Source organism: Leptonychotes weddellii, chromosome 15, assembly GCF_054177405.1.
Source record: "Leptonychotes weddellii isolate Sample4059 chromosome 15, ASM5417740v2, whole genome shotgun sequence".
Lineage (NCBI taxonomy): Eukaryota > Metazoa > Chordata > Mammalia > Carnivora > Phocidae > Leptonychotes > Leptonychotes weddellii.
Window position 1 is genome coordinate 42,557,954 of NC_138383.1, and position 20,238 is coordinate 42,578,191.

Consider the following 20,238-nt stretch of genomic DNA (forward strand, 5'->3'; position numbering starts at 1 on the left):
ATCTATAACCAACAATGACCTATTTCCTGAGAGCACGCTTCTGCCCGTGTCATAGAATTGATGGTGTTTTACTTGGGGCTTGATCTTTGAAAGGTGCTGTCTCAAGCCAGGGTTCGCCAGAGAAGTAGAACCAGCAGCAGATATATACATCTGTGTTTATATCCATTTGTTACGGCAAACTGGTTTATACAGGGCTGCTTAAGCAATCTCTGTGAGGTTGTTGACAGGGCCTCTGGCGCTGGAGCCTGGAGTTGGTGGGGGAGGCCACTGGGAAGAGAAGATGAATATAAAGCAGAGGAGATCAAAGGCAGACAGGGAACCCCAAGAAGCTGGGGCCCCATGAGGAGAGACTGAAACTCCCATCAGTTCCTGTGGCCTTTAAGCTCAGGGACAGAGGCATACCGCCGAAGTTAGCTGCCATCGGGAGGGCTAAGAGCACCCCATCTGGCCCTTGAGTCCCAGAAACTGGAGGTAAGGTAGGGCAGGTGCTACTGCAGGTCGGCATCAATGTGCCCTTCTTTCCCTGGGTTTTGCCTACTTCTTGCTAGGCCTCGTTCATAGGTATTCAGATTTTCTCTTGGTGTATTTGTTTTCACTATTGTGAATATGATCTTTTTTTTTAATTAAAATTTCTAATTGGTAATTGATGATGCAGAAAACTCTTGGGTTTTTGGAAGCTGACTTTGCATCTTACAAGTTTCCTAAATCCTCTTCATTCTAATAATTTTTCAACCTTTTCTCTAGTTTCCGGGTGGGCAATCTTATCACATGCAAATAATTGCATTCTTGTCTATCTCCTTCCAGCATTGGCACCTCCATTGTTTGACCCATCTTATTGCCCTGGTTGGGTTGAAGAGGAGCAGTACCAGCAGGCTTCCAGAGTTAACTGTGAGGTTTGCTCTGTTGTTATTTCCACTCCTGGCACTTAATTCTGTGAGCTCTCCGCTGCTAGAGTGTTTATGGAGAAAGGAGTTTTCAGGGCTTTATCCTTGGGCAAATGTGGCTGCCACCAGCAACTCAGCCTACTGAGGAGGGATAGGCCTGTCTGTCCCAAATCCCCCAGAGAGCCTACTTGAATTATCCTGGTGATGCCCCAGAACTCCCTACTGTTCTCCGCATTTAACTCTAAGCTCCATGATTCCCTAGCATTTTGTTGGAAACTGCTATTATAGTAACCTTCTACTTAGGATTTGGACTGCGTCTTCTCCTAATTTTCTGTCAATCTGATCCCATCAGCTTTTTATCACCTAGGCATTCCCCCAAATGTCTATTTCAGTAATGGGATTTTTACCGTGTCAAGGGGACTCGGAGCAGGAAGAAGTGACATTAAGTGTTTAGTCTGTATTGACACCTAATCTCCCCTACTGCTAAATTTTTTTTTTTTAAGATTTTATTTATTTATTTGACAGAGAGAGACACAGCAAGAGAGGGAACACAAGCAGGGGGGAGTGGGAGAGGGAGAAGCAGGCTTCCTGCGGAGCAGGGAACTGAGCCACACAGGCGCCCCGCCTACCATTAAATTTTTAACCTTTCTTCTTCATTTCCATTGTTTCCTGACCACAGCATATAATTGTTTTTTGAACCATATCTGAGACAGGAGAAGCCAAAGCTCCCATTACTCTTCCAACTTACATCTAGCTCCTCACCAAGAGGAATCATCGCTAATCATAAGTGGGTCGGATCCCAGGGCCCTGATGAAGCCATATTTATTAGTGGAGTAAGAGCTTCTAAAAATTAAGGAGAAAACAAAACAAAACAAAACAAAAAGAAAAAAGGAAAAAGAGGAAAGCTTTCATTGCACCAATATGGAACTATCTCTAGAATACATTGTTATGAGAAAAACCAAGATGATGTACAGATGATGTACAGATGATGCTGCCTTTTGTGTAAGAAATGGTGGGAATGAACATACATTCATATTCCCTTACTGTTGCTTAAAGAAACAACTGGAAGACTGCAGAAGAAACTAGTGAGGGGTGCCTGGGTGGCTCAGTCATTAAGTGTCTGCCTTCGGCTCAGGTCATGATACCAGGGTCCTGGGATCGAGCCCCCCATTGGGCTCCCTGCTCAGCGGGAAGCCTGGTATTCCCTCTCTGACTCCTCCTGCTTGTGTTCCCTCTCTCTCTGTGTCTCTCTCTGTCAAATAAATAAAATCTTTAAAAAAAAAAAAGAAAGAAACTAGTGTTTCCTCTGGGCAAGTGCCCTTGGGGGCAAGGGCGCTTCCTGAGGAGAGGAGTGGAGGCCTGCTTCAATGGCGTTCAGCTGTTCGTGTAGGGCTGCTTTTTTATTATTTATTTTGTTTATTTTCCCTTCTGTAACTCTACTATGAAGTGAGAATTTTTGCATCCATGTTCATCAGGGATATTGGTCTGTAATTCTCCTTTTTGGTGGGGTCTTTCTCTGATTTTGGGATCAAGGTGATGCTGGCCTCATAAAAAGAGTTTGGAAGTTTTCCTTCCGTTTTGATTTTTTGAAACAGCTTCAGAAGAATAGGTATTAATTCTTCTTGAAATGTTTGGTAGAATTCCCCTGGGAAGCCATCTGGCCCTGGGCTTTGTTTGTTGGGAAATTTTTGTTTACTGCTTCAATTTCCTTGCTGGTGATGGGTCTGTTCAGGTTTTCTATTTCTTCCTGGTTCAATTTTGGTAGTTTATATGTCTCTAGGAATGCATTCATTACTTCCAGATTGCCTGATTTGTTGGCATAGAGTTGCTCATAATATGTTCTTATAATTGTTCTATTCAGTGTTGGTTGTGATCTCCCCTCCTTCATTCATGATTATATTTATTTGGATCCTTTCTATTTCCTTTTTTTTTTTTTTTAAGATTTTATTTATTTATTTGAGAGAGAGAATGAGCAAGACAGAGCACAAGCAGGGGAGGGGCAAAGGGAGAGGGAGGAGCAAGCTCCCCATTGAGCAGAGAGCCCGATGTGGGACTTGATCCCAGGACCCTGGGATCATGACCTGAGCTGAAGGCAGACACTTAACCAACTAAGCCACCCAGGCACCCTCTTTTCTTTTTGAAAGTCTGGCCAGAGGTTTATCAATCTTATTTATTAATCTTATTAATTCTTTCAAAGAACAAGCTCCTAGTTTCATTGACCTATTCTACTATTCTTTTGGTTTCTATTTCATTGATTTCTGCTCTAATCTTTATTACTTCTCTTCTCCTGCTGGGTTTAGGCTTTATTTGCCATTCTTTCTTCAGCTCCTTTAGGTATAGGGTTAGGTTGTGTATTTGAGACTTTTCCTGTTTCTTGAGAAAGGCTTGTAGTGCTATATATTTCCCTCTTAAGACTGCCTTTGCTTCATCCCAAAGATTTTGAACAGTTGTGTTTTCATTTGCACTTGTTTCCATGAATTTTTTAAAATTCTTCTTTAATTTCCTGGTTGACCCTTTCATTCTTTAGTAGGATGCTCTTTAGCCTCCATGTATTTGAGTTCTTTCCAGATTTCCTCTTGTGATTGAGTTCCAGTTTCAAAGCATTGTGGTCTGAAAATATGCAGGGAATGATCCCAATCTTTGGGTACCAGTTGAGACCTGATTTGTGACCCAGGATGTGATCTTTTCTGGAGAATGTTCCATGTGCACTCAAGAAGAATGTGTATTCTGTTGCTTTGGGATGGAATGTTCTGAATTTATCTGTGAAGTCCATCTGGTCCAGTGTGTCATTCAGAGCCCTTATTTCCTTGTTGTTCTTCTGCTTAGATGATCTATCCCTTGCAGTGAGAGGGGTGTTAAAGTCCCCTACTATTATTGTATTATTATGGATGTGTTTCTTTGATTTTGTTATTAATTGGCTTGTATAATTGACTGCTCCCATGTTAGGGGCATAAATATTTACAATTGCTAGATCTTCTTGTTGGATAGACCCTTTAATTATGATATAGTGTCCTTCCTCACCACTTATTACAGTCTGGTTTAAAAGCTAATCTGTCTGATATAAGGATTGCCACCCCAGCTTTCTTTTGATGTCCATTAGCATGATAAAGAGTTTTCCACCCCCTCACTTTCAACCTGGAGGTGTCTTTGGGTCTAAAATGAGTCTCTTGCAGATAGCATATTGATGGGTCTTGCTTTTTTATCCAATCAGATACCCTGTGTCTTTTGATTGGGGGTATTTAGCCCATTTACATTCAAAGTAAATATTGAAAGATATGAATTTAGTGCCTGTAAGGTGACTATTACTGTATATTGTCTCTATTTTTTTCTGGTCTATGTTACTTTGGGCTCTTTCTTTGCTTAGAGGACCCCTTTTAGTATTTCTTGTAGGGCTGGTTTGGTGATCACAAATTAGTTTCTGTTTGTCCTGGAAGTTTTTTCACTTCTTCTATTTTGAATGACATCCTAGATGGGTATTCTTTTCTTTTTTTTTTTTTTAATATTTTATTTATTTGAGAGAGAGCGAGTACATGAGAGGGGGGAGGGTCAGAGGGAGAAGCAGACTCCCTGCCGAGTAGGGAGCCTGATGCGGGACTCGATCCAGGGACTCTAGGATCATGACCTGAGTCGAAGGCAGTCGCTTAACCAACTGAGCCACCCAGGCACCCCCTAGATGGGTATTCTTGGCTGCATATTTTTCTTGTTTAATACCCTGAATATATCATGCCCTTGTATAATTTGCTCCAATATACCTTCTGCCCTTCTCTCTCTTTCCTCTTCTTCTGGGATCCCAATTATTTTAATATTGTTTCGCTTTATGGTATCACTTATGTCTCGAATTCTCCCCTTGTAGTTGTTTATCTCTTTTTCTCAGCTTCTTTATTCTCCATCGTTTGGTCTTCTATATCACTAATTCTTTCTTCTGCCTCATTTATCCTAGCACTTAGAGACTCCATTTTTGATTGAATCTTTTAATAGCCTTTTTGATTTCAACTTGGTTAGATTTTAGTTCTCTGATTTCTCCAGGAAGGGATTCTCTAGTGTCTTCTATGCTTTTTTCAAGCCCAGCTAGTATCTTTATAATCATTATTCTGAACTCTAGTTCCGACATCTTACTGATGTCCATCTTGATTAGGTCCCTGGCAGTCGGTACTGCCTCTTGTTCTCTTTTTTGAGGTGAGTTTTTCCGTCTTGTCATTCTGTTCAGAGAAGAATAGATGAATGAGAGAACAGAGTACTAAAATTACAACAACCACCCCAGAGAAATATACACTAAACAAATCAGAAGAGACCCAAAACTGGGGAGTGGGGGCAGAATATAATCAGGCAGGTGAGCAGAATAGAGCAATACGCTGGATTCTGTGTGTATTTTGGTCTTTTTTTTTAGAAGACTAGATCCCAAATTTGTGAAAAAAGAAAAACTTGTATATGTACAAAAATAAAATAAAATTAAATACATTGAGAGGATAGAATATAATTGTAAAGATGAAAATTTAGAAAGGCTGTAACAAAGCAAAACAAAACAAAAAAGGGAGAAAAGAAAAAAAGAGAGAATATGATCAGCGGGTAACTAGAACAGAGCCATACACTAGATTTTGGGTGTATTTTGGTCTGTTAGAAGAACTGCATCCCAAAATTGTAAGGAAAGAAAAACATATATATACACAAAAATATGGTTAAGTGCTGTGAAGGGATAGACTATGACTATAAAAATGAAAATTAAAAAAAGATTTTAAAAAAGGAATTGATAAGTTGGTTGAAAAAGGAAAGAAGAAAAATTTTTTAAAAAGAGAAAAAAAAAAGAAAATTAAAAAAATTAACTTTGAAAGACTAAAGAATCATGGGGAAAAAAAGCCATGGATTCTATATGCAGTATTCCCCTAGCGCTGGAGTTCTGCCGTTCTCATTGATCGGTAAACTTGGTCTTGGCTGGCTGTTCTTGCTGATCTTCTGGGGGAGGGGCCTGTTGCCGTAGTTCCCAAATGTCTTTGCCGGAGGCGGAATTGCCCCGCCCTTGCCGGGTCCGGACTAAGTAATCTGCTCGGGTTTGCTCTCGGGAGCCTTTGTTCCCTGCAAGGTTTCCGTACAGCTTTGGAGGCCGAGTGAAAATGGCGGCCTCCCAATCTCTGCCCCGGAGGAGCCGAGAACTTGGGGCCCCGCTCCTCAGTGAGCCCCCAGAGAAAAGCCGTCAGTCACTCCCGTCTCCCCGGTCTCCGGCCGCACTCCGTGCTCACCAGGCCTGTGACCGAGCATTTCTATCTCTGGCACCTGACCCCGGGTGGAGTCTCCAAACCCAGCAGATCCCTGCGGTACGCTCCCGCGCCGCTCCCCCGGTGGAGGAAGGTGAGTCTCCCCGGATCTGCCGCTTGTTGGGTCCCTGCTGGAGGAGCAGTGGCCCGACTGGGCCGCGGATCACGGTTTATGGCAACCCCGAGCTGAGAGCCCGCGCCTGGGCTCCGTCTCTGCAGCCAGCTTCCCTGCTCCATTACCTGGGAGCTCTGCCGCACTCAGGCACCCCCGGTCTTTCTGTGACCCCGAGGGTCCTGAGACCCCACTGTCCCGCGAGAGTTCCACCCCCCGCTTAGTCACCGGAGTGACGTCCCTCAGCAGAGCAGACTTCTAAAAGTTCTGATTTTGTGCTCCGCGGCTCTATCACTTGCCAGAAGTGGCCGACGGAGGCTCAGACCCCCGCAGTCTAGCTTCCCGAATATCGCCTCGGATTCACTCCTCCGCACGTCCTACCTTCCAGAAAGTGGTCGCTTTTCTGATGAGAGAGTTGTTGCTATTCTTTTCTTCGATCTCCTGTTGAGTTTGTAAGTGTTCAGAATGGTTTGATCCCTATCCAGCTGAATTCCTGGAACCAGATGAAATTTAGGTCTCCTACTCCTCCGCCATCTTGTATAGCACTATTTTTAAAAGCAAATTTAATTTTACCGAAATTCAACAAAAGAGAAAGACCAAAGTGAAACTGAATTGCCAACTTTCAAGTGAGGTTTCATCATGTAAGATATTATTGAATTAAAATATCCCTTAAAGTAAAACACTTTTAAAATTTTATTTAAGAAAAGAAGTTGGAGGCTTATTTATACCATACATTTTAACCCTACGCGGGATCTACTCATAGGAAAACTTAGGAAATTAAAGAACTTGCACTTTCTCCCACCTCCCAATTTTTATTTAATTTTTTTAATACCTGGTAATCCCCTTTATCTACTTCACCCATCCCCCCACCCACCTTACCTTCCAACTGGCATCCACGTGTTTGTTCTCTGTATTTAAGGGTCTAGATCTTTTTTGGTTGCTTCTTTGTTCATCTTGTTGGTTTTATAGATTCTACACACAAGTGAAATAAAATTGTAATTGTCTTTGTCTACCTTATTTCACTTAGCATTACACCCTCTAGGTCCATTCATGGTGTGGTTGCAAGTGGCAAGATCTCATTCTTTTTATGGCTGAGTAATATTCCATTTCATATACATATATATGTATATATATATTTTCAAATTAGTGTTTTGCTCTCTGTGTAAATACCTAGGAGTGGCATTACTCAATCATATGGTATTTCTATTTTTATTTTTTTGAGAAACCTCTATGCTATTTTCCTTGGTGGCTGCACCAGTTTGCATTCCCACCACCAGTGCATGAATGTTCCTTTTTCTTCACATCCTTGCCAACACTTTTCATCTCTAGTCTTTTTGATTCTAGCCATTCTGACGGGTGTCATGTGATATTCTCATTATGGTTTTGATTTCCATTTCCCTGATGATCAGTGATGTTGGGGATCTTTTCACTTGTCTGTTGGCCATCTGGACATCTTCCTTAGAAAAATATCTATTCAGGCCCTCTGCCCATTTTTGTTTTTTTGGTGGTGTTGTATAAATTCTTTATATATGTTAATCCCTTATTGGATATGTCATTAGCAAATATCTTCTCCCATTCTGTAGGCCGCCTTTTTGTTTTGTTGATCATTTCCTTTGCTGTGCAGAAGCTTTTTATTTTGGTGTAGTCCCAGTAGTTTGTTTTTGCATTTGTTTCCCTTGCATGAGGAAACATATCCATAAATATGTTACGGCTGATGTCAAAGAGATTACTGCCTATGTTTTCTTCTGGGATTTTTTATGATTTCAGGTTTCACATTTAGGTCTTGAATCCATTTTGGGTTTATTTTTGTCTGTAGTCTAAGAAAGTGGTCCTTTTGGGGCGCCTGGGTGGCTCAGTTGGTTAAGCGACTGCTTTTGGCTCAGGTCATGATCCTGGAGGCCCTGGATCGAGTCCCGCATCTGGCTCCCTGCTCGGCAGGGAGCCTGCTTCTCCCTCTGACCCTCCCCCCTCTCATGTGCTCTCTCTCTCTCATTCTCTCTGTCTCAAATAAATAAATAAAATCTTTAAAAAAAAAAAAAAAGTGGTCCTTTTTACATATGGTTTAGAATCATATGTTTCAAGGTTCATCCAAGTTAGAGCATATATCAGAATTTCATTCCTTATTAAGCCTGAATAATATTCCATTGTATGTATATACAACATTTTGTTTATCCATTTACCTGTTGATAGACATTTGGGTCTCTTCCACCTTGGCTATTGTAAATAATGCTGCTATGAACATTGGTGTACAAATATCTGTTTGATTCCCCGCTTTCAGTTCTTTTTGGGTATATAACCAGAAGTGGAATTGCTGCATCATATGGTAATTTATATTACCATATATTATATTATATTACGTTGATAAGACCACACATACTATCTACCACAGTGGCTATTTTACATTCCTTTCAGCAATGCACAAGATTTCCATTCTGTCTACATCCTTGCCAGCACTTTTTTCTGTTATTTTTATAATGGCCATTGTAATTGGTGTAAAGTGAAGTCTTGTGGTTTTAATATGCCTTTTCCTAATGACTAGTAATGTAAATAATGTTCTCTTGTGTTGATTGGCTATTTATCTTTCATGGAAAAATGTCTATTCAAGTCTTCTGTTTTTGAATTGGGCCATTTGTTTTTTGTTGCTGTTGATCTGTAGAAGTTCTTCATATATTCTGGACATTAATCCCCTTCATATATAGGATTTACAAGTATCTCCTTCCATTCAGTGGGTAGCCTTTTCATACTCTTGAAACTATCTTTTCATGCACAAGAGTATTTAATTTTGATGAAACCCAGTCCATCTATCTTTTCTTTTGTTGCTTATTCCTTTGGTATCATACCCAAGAAATCATTGCCTAATCCAGTGTCATAAAGATTTTCCCTGGGGCTCAGTCGTTAAGCATCTGCCTTTGGCTCATGATCCCAGAGTCCTGGGATCGAGCCCTGCATCAGGCTTCCTGCTCAGCGGGAAACCTGCTTCTTCCTCTCCCACTCCCCCTGCTATGTTCCCTCTCTCACTTGCGTCTCTCTGTCAAATAAATAAATAAAATCTTAAAAAAAAAAATAAAGATTTTCCCCTATATTGTTGTTGTTGTTGTTTCAGTTTTAGCTCTTATAATTAGGGTTTTATTTTTGCCCATTTTGAATTAATTTTGTATATGGTGTTAGGTAAAAGTCCATCTTCATTCTTTTTCATGCAGATTTCTGATCTTTCCAGCACCATTCATTCAAAAGACTGTCCTTTTCCCCATTGAACGGTCTTGGCAGTCTTGCTGAAAATCATTTGACCATATATATAAGCAAGGGTTTATTTGGGGGTCTCAGTTCTATCCACTGGTCTATATGTCTGTCTTTATGCCAGTACCACACGGTTTTGCTTACTCTAGCTTTGTAGTAAGTTTTGAAATCAGGAAGTGTGAGACTTCCAACTTTGTTCTTTTTCAAGATGTATGGGCTGTTTGAGTCCCTTGAGAGTCCATGTGAATTTTTTTATGGCTTTTTCTATTTTTGCAAAATGTCTTTGGGCTTTTGATAGGGACTACATTGTATCTGTAGATCACTTTCGGTACTATCATCATCTTAACAATATTAAGTTTTCCAGTCCGTGAACACAGGATGTCTTTTCTATTTACTTGTCTTCTTTAGTATCTTTCAGCAACGTTTTATAATCTTCAGTGTAGATTTTTTGCCTCCTTGGTTAATTTACTCCTAAATATTTTATCCTTTTTGATGCGATCATATAATGGGATTGTTTTCCTACTTTCCTTTTTGGACTGTTCGTTGCTAACGTATAGATAGAGATACGACTGTTACATGTGTTTATTTGTATTCTTCAACTTTGCTGAATTTATTAGGTCTAACAGTTTCATCAATCTCAGGTTTTCTACTTTTAAGATCATATCATTAATGAAGGTAGATAATTTTACTTCTTCCTCTGCAGTTTGGGTACCTTTTTATTTCTTTTTCTTGCCTAATGCTTTGGCTAGGCCTTGTAGTACTGTGCTGAGTAGAATTGGTGAAAGTGTGCATCCTTGTCCTGTCCCTGATCTTAGGGGAAAAGCTTTGAGTCTTTCACTCTTGACTTTGGTTGTGAATTTTTCATAGAAGGCTTTTATCATGTTGAGGACATGCCCTTCTATTCCTAGTTTATTGTTTGTTTGCTTACTTTTAAAGTCAGTGTACGAATACTGATATAGTGGGATTAATTATCCTATTTGTTACTTTTCTACGTGCTGCCCTTGTGCTTTCATTTTTCTCTTTCACTTTCTTTCTGCCTTCCCTGGTTTTAATTGAGCATTTTATGATTCTATTTTCTCTCCTCTGCTAGCATATCGATTATATTTTTCCTTAAAAGTTTTTAGTGGTTACCCTAGGGTTTGCAACATACATTTCCAATGAATCTAATTCCTCTTTTTTTCTTTTTAGGTGGGGTGGGGGGGCAGAGGGAGAGGGAGAGAGAAAACCTTAAGCAGGCTCCTCGCCCGCACAGGGCTTGATCTCACAACCCCGAGATCAGGACCTGAGCCGAAATCAAGAGTTGGACACGCAGCCAAATGAGCCACCCAGGTGCCCCTCTAATTCTTCTTTAAAATAACACTTCATGGGTAGTGCAAATGCCTTATAACAGAGTATTCCCAATACCTCCCTCCCAACCCTTGTAACACTACTGTCACTCATTTTAGTTATCCATAAGATATAATAGCCAAATACATTGTTATTATTTTCAACAAACTTTTTCTCCATTAGATCAATTAAGAATATGAAAAAAATATTACCTTCATTTCTTTTCTAAGACTGTTCTGTTCTTTATGTATATACAAGTTTCTGATGTATATCATATTTCTTCTCTCTTAAGAACCTCTAACATTTCTTGCAAGGCAGGTGTACTGATGAAAAATTTCCTCAATTTTTATTTGTCTGAGAAAGTCTTTATTTCCTTTTCAGCTTGAAGGATGATTTCCCTAGATACAGATTTCTATGTTGATGGTTTTTTACTTTCAATACCTTAAATATTCCACTCCATTCTCTTCTTGCTTGCATAGTTTCTGCAGAGAAGTCTGATATAATTCTTCTGCTTGCTCTATAATGGGTAGTGTTTTCCCTCTGGCTTTTCAAGATTTTCTCTTCAGTTTTCTGCAGCTTAAATACAATATACTTAGGTGTAGAGTTTTGGGTATTTATCTTACTTGGTATTCTTTAAGTTGGATCTGTGGTTTGGTGTTTGTCATTATTTTGCAAAATTCTCAGTCATTAACTTTGTCTTCTGTTTCTTTCTCTTTTTCTTCTGATACTCCCATTAACTGCATGTTACACCTTTTCTAATTGTCCCACAGTCCTTGGATGTTCTTTTTCCCCCCATTCTTTTTCTCTTTGCATTTCATTTGGGAATTGTTATATCTGAATATTTAAGCCCCCCCCCCATTCATGTTTAGTTCTAATTCCCAAGGGTGATGGGATTAGGAAGTAGGGCCTTTGGGAAGAGAATGGTTGGGATCAGAGTTCTAAAAGAGGCCCCAGAGGAATCCTTTGTCCCTTCCACCACGTGAGGACACAGTGAGAAGGCACTGGCTATGAACCAGGAAGAGGACCCTCAACAGGATGAGACCATGCTTGCATCTTGACCTTGGACTTCCCAGCCTCCAGGACTGTGAGCAGTAAATTTCTGTTGCTTATAAGCTACTTGGTCTATGGGTATTTCACTATAGCCCCCTGAACAGACTAAGACAGGAAGTTTTTATTGATATTTCTAAAAACTCACTGATTCTTTCCTTGGTCATGTCTAGTCTATTAAAAAGCCCACAACAGGCATTTTTTTTTTTTCTGTTACACTGTTTCCTATTTCTAACTTTTCCTCTTGATACTTTCTTAGAATTTCTCTCTCTCTAATTTACATTACCCACCTGTTCTTGCATGTTGTCCACTTTTTCCATTAGACCCTTAGCATATTAATCCTAGTTATTTAAGATTTCCAGTCTGGTAATTTCCAAAATCTCTTCCGTATCTGAGTCTGGTCTGATGCTTGCTCTGTCTCTTCAAACTGTTTTGCCTTTAAGAAGCGTGCCTTGCAATTACCTGTTGAAAGCGAGGCTTGATGAACTGGGTAAAAGGAACTGAGGTCAATAGGTTTCTGATGTGAGGATTTAGGTTTATCTGCCTGGGACATAAGCTATGTGTATTGTTTTTGCAACTGTAGCTGCCAGGAGCAAAAATTTCCCCTGGTGTCTGTTGATTTTGTCTCTCATTTGTCTTTGGGCTTTCCTAGAGAGTTAAGTGAGGTTTGAGACATGTCGTTCTTTTGACTGTCATCTCTTGGTAGGATACAGGAGCTCTACTGATGTGATGGTAAGGTGTGGGGGAGGGAAGTGTTCTACAGTTCAATGATAAGGTCTCAGTCTTTTATTATTTTTTTAAAGATTTTATTTATTTATTTGATGGAGAGACACAGCGAGAGAGGGAACACAAGCAAGGGGAGTGGGAGAGGGAGAAGCAGGCTCCCCGCAGAGCAGGGAGCCTGATGTGGGACTCGATCCCAGGACCCTGGGATCATGACCTGAGCCGAAAGCAGTCGCTTAACCGACTGAGCCACCCAGGTGCCCAAGGTCTCAGTCTTTTAAAGAGCCCATGTCTCTGGGCTATTTGCTTCATACTCTTACTGGATGAGTCTCCATTTCACCCATCCCCTAGGATGAGAGAAGGGTAGAGAGGGTGGAGATGGGTATTTCACTTCTCCTTGTGGAAGGCTGGTGGGGCTGGAGTCTAGTATTTCCCTCCCACCAGGTTAGGTTCTGATAAAACCCAAGGTAGTTGGCCTCTGGTAAAATAGTTTCCCTTGATGGTAGGCTTTGGTTAAATAGCACAGAATGCTCTGGGCATATTCTTAAATGGTTCCATTTCCCTTACCTCCTATAGAAGCATGAAAGGATTTTTCTCTGATCTACACCCTGAGAACCTACTGGGGCCCTGAAGATAAAACTCATGAGATTTTATGGGGCCCACCTAAGATGAAACCCCCTTGAATTTTTTTTTTTTTTTTAAGATTTTATTCATTTGAGACACAGAGATATAGAGAGAGAGCATGAGCAGTGGGAGAAGCAGAGGAAGAGGGAGAAGCAGACTCCCCGCTGAGCCAGGAGCCCAATGTGGGGCTCGATCCCAGGACCCTGGGATCATGACCTGAGCTGAAGGCAGACGCTTAATCATCTGAGCCACCCAGGCGCCCCCCCTTGAAATTTTTAACTCGTAAGCTTGTCTGCATTAAGCCTCCAGCAATCTGTCAATTACAGTTTAAGTTTTCCTATCTGTTACCAGCTCCTGCTGCCTCCACTTGGGTAAGCTGTATCTGCCAGTCTCTTCAATTTGCGGGGAAGAAGTTATCCTCGTGACCTCAATTCTCTGATGGAGCTAACAAGAGTGGCTGATACTCAGTTTGTTCAGCTATTCTCCTTTTGTTATTGTGATATCTGTGTCCACAGTTTCTGGTACAAGAGCTTCTAAATCCCTTGGAATTTCCTGAGTGATAGGGGTGAGAGGAGCATCTTTTGTTATTCATGATGAGTCCCTTTTAACCGTATCTGAGCTTATGCTAATAAATTTATTCTTGGTGGGCCCCTAGATAACTTCAGGATGGGGAATGGTCAACAGAAAGACCAACATATGATCAGAGAGTTAGGACCTGCAGTCCCACCCCCCAACCTCCAGCAAGGGGAGAGTGGTTGGAGATGCGTCCAATCACCAATGGCCAGTGATTTAATCAACCACACCTCTGTAATGGAACCTTCATAAAAACCTCTGAGCAACAGGATTTGTAGAACTTCTGGATTGGCGAGCACATTGAGGTGCTAGGAGGGTGACATGCCCAGAAAGGGTCTGGAAACCTCTGAGCACCATCACCCCTGTACCTTAATCCCCTATGCATCTCTTCCATTTACCTGTTCAAACAGTAGCCATATGTAAAGCATTCTCCTGAGTCCTGTGAGCTGTTCTAGCAAATCATCAAATCCAAGAAGTGGGCCATGAAAACCCCCAATTGACAGCTGGTCAGTCAGAAAAAGTTTGGTTGGCCTGGACTTGCAATTGGCTTCTGAAGTTGGGGGGTCAGTCTCGTGGGTCCGAGCCCTTAACTTATGGGGTCTGACACGGACTCTGGGTACTTAGTGTCAGAATTAAATGGAATCATCAGACCTCTAGTTGGTGTTGGGAGATTTGGAGAACTGGTTGTTGGTGTAGAAAAACCACACACATTTGGTGTCACAGGTGACAGAGTAAAAATAAGTTCTAGAATTCTTGATTGAGAATTCTTGATGACCTCCAACCTCCTGACATGTCACACTGGAAACACAGTCTTCTCTTTTGTTTTTAAATTCTTCCATAATACTTTTTAGATTCCAAGAGTACTTAAAATTTTTTTTCTTATCATGTGGCAACGGATTCCTAAGATATGATGACCAAAGCAGAAGCAACAAAAGAAAAAACAGATGAACTGGGCTTCATCAAAATTAGAAACTTTCTGGGTGCCTGGGTGGCTCAGTAATGTAACTGTCTGTCTTTGGTTCAGGTCATGATCCCAGGGTCCTGGGATTGAGCCCCACGGCTGGCTTCCTGCTCAGCAGGGAGTCTGCCTCTCCCTCTCCCTTTGTCCTTCCCCCTGCTTGTGCTCTCTCTCAAATAAATAAAACCTTTACAAAAAAAAAAAAAAAGAAAAGAAATGGAAATTAACACCACAGTGAGATACTTCATACCCACTCAGATGTATAATAGTTAAAAAACCCAGCAAATCACAAGTGTACTAGATGTACAAAATGCCACTGAATTATACACTTTAACTGATTAATTTTATGTTATGTGAATTTAAGCTCAAAAATTTTCCTGCATGTTTTATTCTAGAGCATCCTGTTCTAGATCATGGTTGCAATATTTGGGGTTATCCTTTTCCTTTCCCTATGAAGTCTCAGTTTCTTTTCAGTTGCTTTCTTGTATAACTGGTTTTCACAGCTGTCTGGTAATCCTAGGCTCCTTGTTCCCATTTCAGAGAAAGAGATGAAAAGCCAATGGGGACACTGGTCACTTGGTGGGCTTTGTGGAGGGAATCCCCAATATTAGTACTTATTTTTAGTATTTTCTATTTGGGTTGATCAAACTCCCCATAAAGGCTTTAAAAATCTGCTGGGAGGGGCAGCATTTGGGGAGCTGAGCGGCAGAAGAGAACACATATTGGATTTTTAATATGCAAGTTGCCACAAAAATGTGTTCAAAGGCCCCAAACTAAAAGTTAGCATTTCGATAGATTTTATAGCCCCAAATATTATTAGCACGCATTTTCAATTTTAAGGTGTTTATTTTATAAAAGCTTATACAATACCTGAGATAGGACTTCAACAGGCACTTAATACACACCCACTGATAAGAGTAAATACATTAACAGAGAAATACAAACAAAGCTGGATCAGCAACCAGTTTTAGAGGGCAATGAACTTTCCTGCAAGAGGGAAGGTATTCAACATAAGAGTGCAGAATACTTCCAGCAGGGAAAATCAAATTGACAGATTTACAAACCATGATAGAATTAACGTTTGGGAGAAACTCAGAAGTCTACCTCCTTTCTTGATCTCCATGAGGATAGTGCAGATTCTTGGGATAACTAAGAAGACATCACTGATATCCTTTCCACCCACAGCGGGGAGTGAGACACCACTGTCCATGTGACCAGGTCACCTCCCACACTTCACAGATCAATAATAATGATCCTGTCTAGTTTGTGGGCTGGTGATAATCCTTCTATTTTAGCCACGGTCATTGAAAAACCCTTATTAAAATGCCTGCTAAAAGAATAACAATGGCAACAGCTAGAGCTATTCCACGATAGAAAATCAACTGGCTCACTGTCAAAACACCCCCGATGGTGGACACAGCATACTGGTTGCTTTCTTCTAGTACCATTAGTTGGAGGGTCTGGCTCTCGGGTGTGATGATATCAGGCAAAACCACTCCATCGGTTACTTCTTTCTCCAAGACGGGTAGATCTGATTGCAGACAACAGTGGAGTATATACACTTATGTACAGGGTTCAACAAAGGAATATTATGGAAAGTTACATAAGAATGCGCTGTAGACAATGACCATCCATTATTGATTGGTATATGTGAAATTACATTAAGAACATTTCACAGGAGAACCCAGAGTTGATCGCCCAATTATTAAGCAGAGACAAGATTTATTATGCAAGAGAGCAGGATCTCATAAACTAAGTAACTCTGGCTACATTAAGTTTTGGCCTCATGAGGCAGATCAAGGGCCCTAGACCGTGTTGTCTGTTACCTGCTGGTGATGGTGTGGTCTCTTTAATCCCCTTCAGCCCAGCTCGGACCTGTGCCTGAGAATAAGTGTCACAGAAGTAAATGAAGTGTAAGTCAAGTTAGGCGAGTATTCTCTTGTTAAAATTTCACCTGAGCTACTGATGAAACCACCCCTAAAGCGCTCTAACATCTAGCACAGTCCTCTCTGGCCAATGACCATAGAACATAACACTGGACAACCACTATTCTCCCCAGAGCTCAGATCACCATAATAACGTAAAAAAAAAAAAAAAAAAAGCAACTTGTGCCTATAGTTGCAAATTTAACATTATTTTTCTTACACTGTGCATTTCAGTGTTTCTAAGCACTGATATAAGGAATAAAGTCTAAAGACAAATGGTGTTATCATATAAAGGATGGTTTATGTATGGCCCAACTGAATGTCCTGTATAATTCACTCCCTCCATAGATCACACTAAGATAGGAAAGACACCATACAACACAATTAGGAAAACCAAAGGCATGTGAGACCTGGAAGGGTGGAGGGGACAAAACTGAAGCAGGGACGCTTTGTGCACTAAACTCATCCCCCCTCCCCATCAGTAACACGTCCCCTACTCCAACCTCCCATCCATCTCATTTCGACAAATAAACACAGCTCACAATTCACACAGAGAGATGCCCACACAGTCAGGATCCCGTTCCTCCACCCGTAGGTTATGGTTCTGCCCCCAAGCACTCCTCACTGATCATAGACACTTAGCAGACTGCTTTTTAGGAAAACATGGACCAAAAATGTTTCTAAAAAGAGGCCTAAAAATAAATCAGTATAATTGTTAAGCCCTTGTGAGTAGACACTGAACTAACTGTACGAGGAAGAAAACGCGCTGGAACATGATGTCCTTCTGCCCCCTAACTCTCATATTAGACGCTTTCCATGAATCGAAGCAAGTCATGCTTGCCAGTGGCATTCTTAGCATTTTGACCCTCGAAGATTCCTTACAGCTACGGGGCCAAGAAAGAGCCACGCTTCCAGAAGGACACGCTGTTACCTGCTCTGCAACTCTCTTCCAGTTTGTCCTCCAGATGAGCACCAAATAGAAAAGGGCTTGAAAGAAAACACAGATGATCAATCCAGACCAGAGACCTAGGGATACAGGATGAGAACCTTGGCTTAGATGTTCTTCAGTTATTTTCCCGTCATCATTAACATTCTTCCAAAATTACTGTGTCCACAGAGTTAAAATAACTTCCTTAGAAATTTACATAAGCATGGACCGGGAGTAGACTCAAGCTTACCACTGATCCATCAGTGGAAATCACTCTGCCAATAAGCAGTGCAAACACCACAGAACCGTTCGCTGCTTGTATGTTGATTAAACAAGTATGTCCTGGCTTTGTTTGTGGCAGGTCTTGTTTTAAGGGCTGGAAACACAGAATTGGACAGGCTGCCAAGATCAGGGCCCTCCTGGAGCTTACATGCTACTGGGGGAGACGAACAGCAAACGTGCTAGCTGGAAGGGTGAGGAGGGCCACGGAAGACACCGAGCAGAGCGCCGTCATAGTGACCTACGGCCCCGAGTCCGCGAGGAGGGCAGGTGGCTCTCTCCCGTGGGGGAGGGGAGGGGCAGCTGTGACAGCTACAGGACAGGCCCTGCAGGCAGAGGGAAGAGCAGGCCCAGGGGAAACCAACTGCGGTGTGGAAAAGTTTACTGAGAATATGAATGGATCCATTAAAAAAAAAAAGATATAAACAATGCCTATCCACTTATGAGAAGAAACTATTTAAACTAAAATATCCATTATATACCAAAGTGGATATAAAAATATCCACTCGTATATCAACAATTTCGCTACAGAGCAGGCTGTTTTGGTTAGGGATGGAATATGGCGTAGAGTCAGAATTAGTCCCTTCATTCATTACACATGCGGGGCCCCACACTGGCAAAGGCCCAACGGAGGCTGGTCCTCTGTGGACTCCTGGTAATGATACAAAACCTGGAATTTAACCAAACTCCTAAGAATTCAACAAAACTTCTCTTCAGTTGAGAAGTAGGTGGATTGACATCCCTTTGAGGGACTGATCCTATTCCTAGGAATCCGTCCTGAGGAAAGACTCAGGGATGTTAGTAATTCATACGCCTAGGATGCACATTACAATCTTATTTATAAAGAGAAGCAGTTTATTTACTTATTTTTTTTTTTAAATTTTTAAAGATTTTATTTATTTATTTGACAGAGAGGGAACACAAAGCAGGGGGAGCTGGAGAGGGAGAAGCAGGCTTCCCACCAAGCAGGGAGCCGGATGTGCCTTGGGAGCCTGCTTCTCCCTCTCTTTCTCTGCAGCTCCCTCTGCTGTTCCCCTCCTTGTGTTCTCTCTCTCTGTCAAATAAATAAATAAAATCTTAAAAAATAAATAAACAAAGAGAAGCAATTTAAATGTCCACTATCAGGGAAGCATTAAAAATGATACAAGGAAATATTACAGAGGTACCAAAAACCATGTCTTTAACATGGGATAGGAGGAAATTACATATTCAATGTAACCCTACATCTGTGAATGACAGAAAAAATACTGGAATAAAATACACTGAATGCCTCTGCTGTTACAGCTCAGCAGTATAATTAAAGGTAATTTAATTTTCCGTATATTTTAAGCATTTCCCAAAATTTCCATACTATTCAAGTAAGATTTTAATAATTTAAAAGTACTTTTTAGGGGCGCCTGGGTGGCTCAGTAGTTAAACATCTGCCTTCGGCTCAGGTCATGATCCCAGGGTCCTGGGATCGAGCCCCATCGGGCTCCCTGCTCAGCGGGACGCCTGCTTCTCCCTCTCCCACTCCCCCTGCTTGTGTTCCCTCTCTAGCTGTCTCTCTCTCTCTGTCAAATAAATAGATAACATCTTTAAAAAAAAAAGTACTTCTTAACAAATCTGAGCACCTACTAAGTACAACAGTAAAAAGCCCCTTAGTGAACAAAGAGGGAGATCTGCTTATTCTAAAGAAGCATTAGATTCTAATTAAGAGAGAGGTTTTTGCGTTTTGTTTTTTTAAGTAAAGTTGAATTGTAAAACTCTAGCAGCTTATTAAGGACAGGGGCTCTTGCTATTTAAGTAAACGGTACATCCCCCATGTTTAGGGCCAGTGTTTGGTAGCACTGTGAGACAGTAATAAATATTTGGCAGCTGTGTGTCCCAAAGAGAGAATGATGAAGCCCAGCTTGACATTAATCAGCTACCGCAAAGGCCCCCTGGCTGTACCAGTCATTAAAAAGAGAAATGACATTGAAGAGTTATTCATTAAGCCACCAAGTAACATTTCCAAAAAAGTCAAGATAAGACACTAAGCACCTGTTTGTGTGGACATAGGGAGGATCTTAGGACAGCTGCAAGATTAAAATGTCACAGAGAACTGGGGCAGATTCAAAATTTTTACATGGAAAAAATGTACTGATTGGATACAGAAATGAAGAACCTATTTGAATACATACTACAGCATTTCATCAGTCCTCTAATTAGACTATTTTTTTCACTAAAAAGAAAAAAAAATTCACTGTTACTGAAGTCTATAGAAAATACAGATGTGGATACAGATGCAGAACACATGTTTAACAACTTACCCCCAAAGCACATGATAGATTATTCTGCACAACTGTGTACATTTAGGATCTTGATGATGGATAATTTTCTAAAAAAAAAATT

The 20,238-nt window shown here is 41.0% G+C and overlaps 1 protein-coding gene across 7 annotated transcripts in view; it reads right to left on the bottom strand.

The window, feature by feature from the left end:
- Positions 1–15,559: 15,559 nt before the first annotated feature.
- The window catches only part of LOC115937845 (multidrug and toxin extrusion protein 2-like), a 35,265-nt gene continuing 30,586 nt past the window's right edge, over positions 15,560–20,238 (bottom strand). For 3 of the 7 annotated variants that reach the window (XM_031020780.2, XM_081805653.1, XM_031020782.2), the window contains 3 exons: positions 17,590–17,684; positions 16,560–16,614; positions 15,560–16,294 (listed from right to left, as the gene is read on the bottom strand). In XM_031020780.2, coding sequence (XP_030876640.1) covers positions 16,035–16,294; positions 16,560–16,614; positions 17,590–17,684 — 410 coding nt within the window. In that variant the 3' untranslated portion in view covers positions 15,560–16,034. Of the gene's footprint in view, positions 16,295–16,559; positions 16,615–17,589; positions 17,685–20,156; positions 20,225–20,238 lie in introns of those variants that run through there. The other 4 variants (XR_004073066.2, XR_014140607.1, XM_031020781.2 and 1 more) reach the window with 3 other exon arrangements.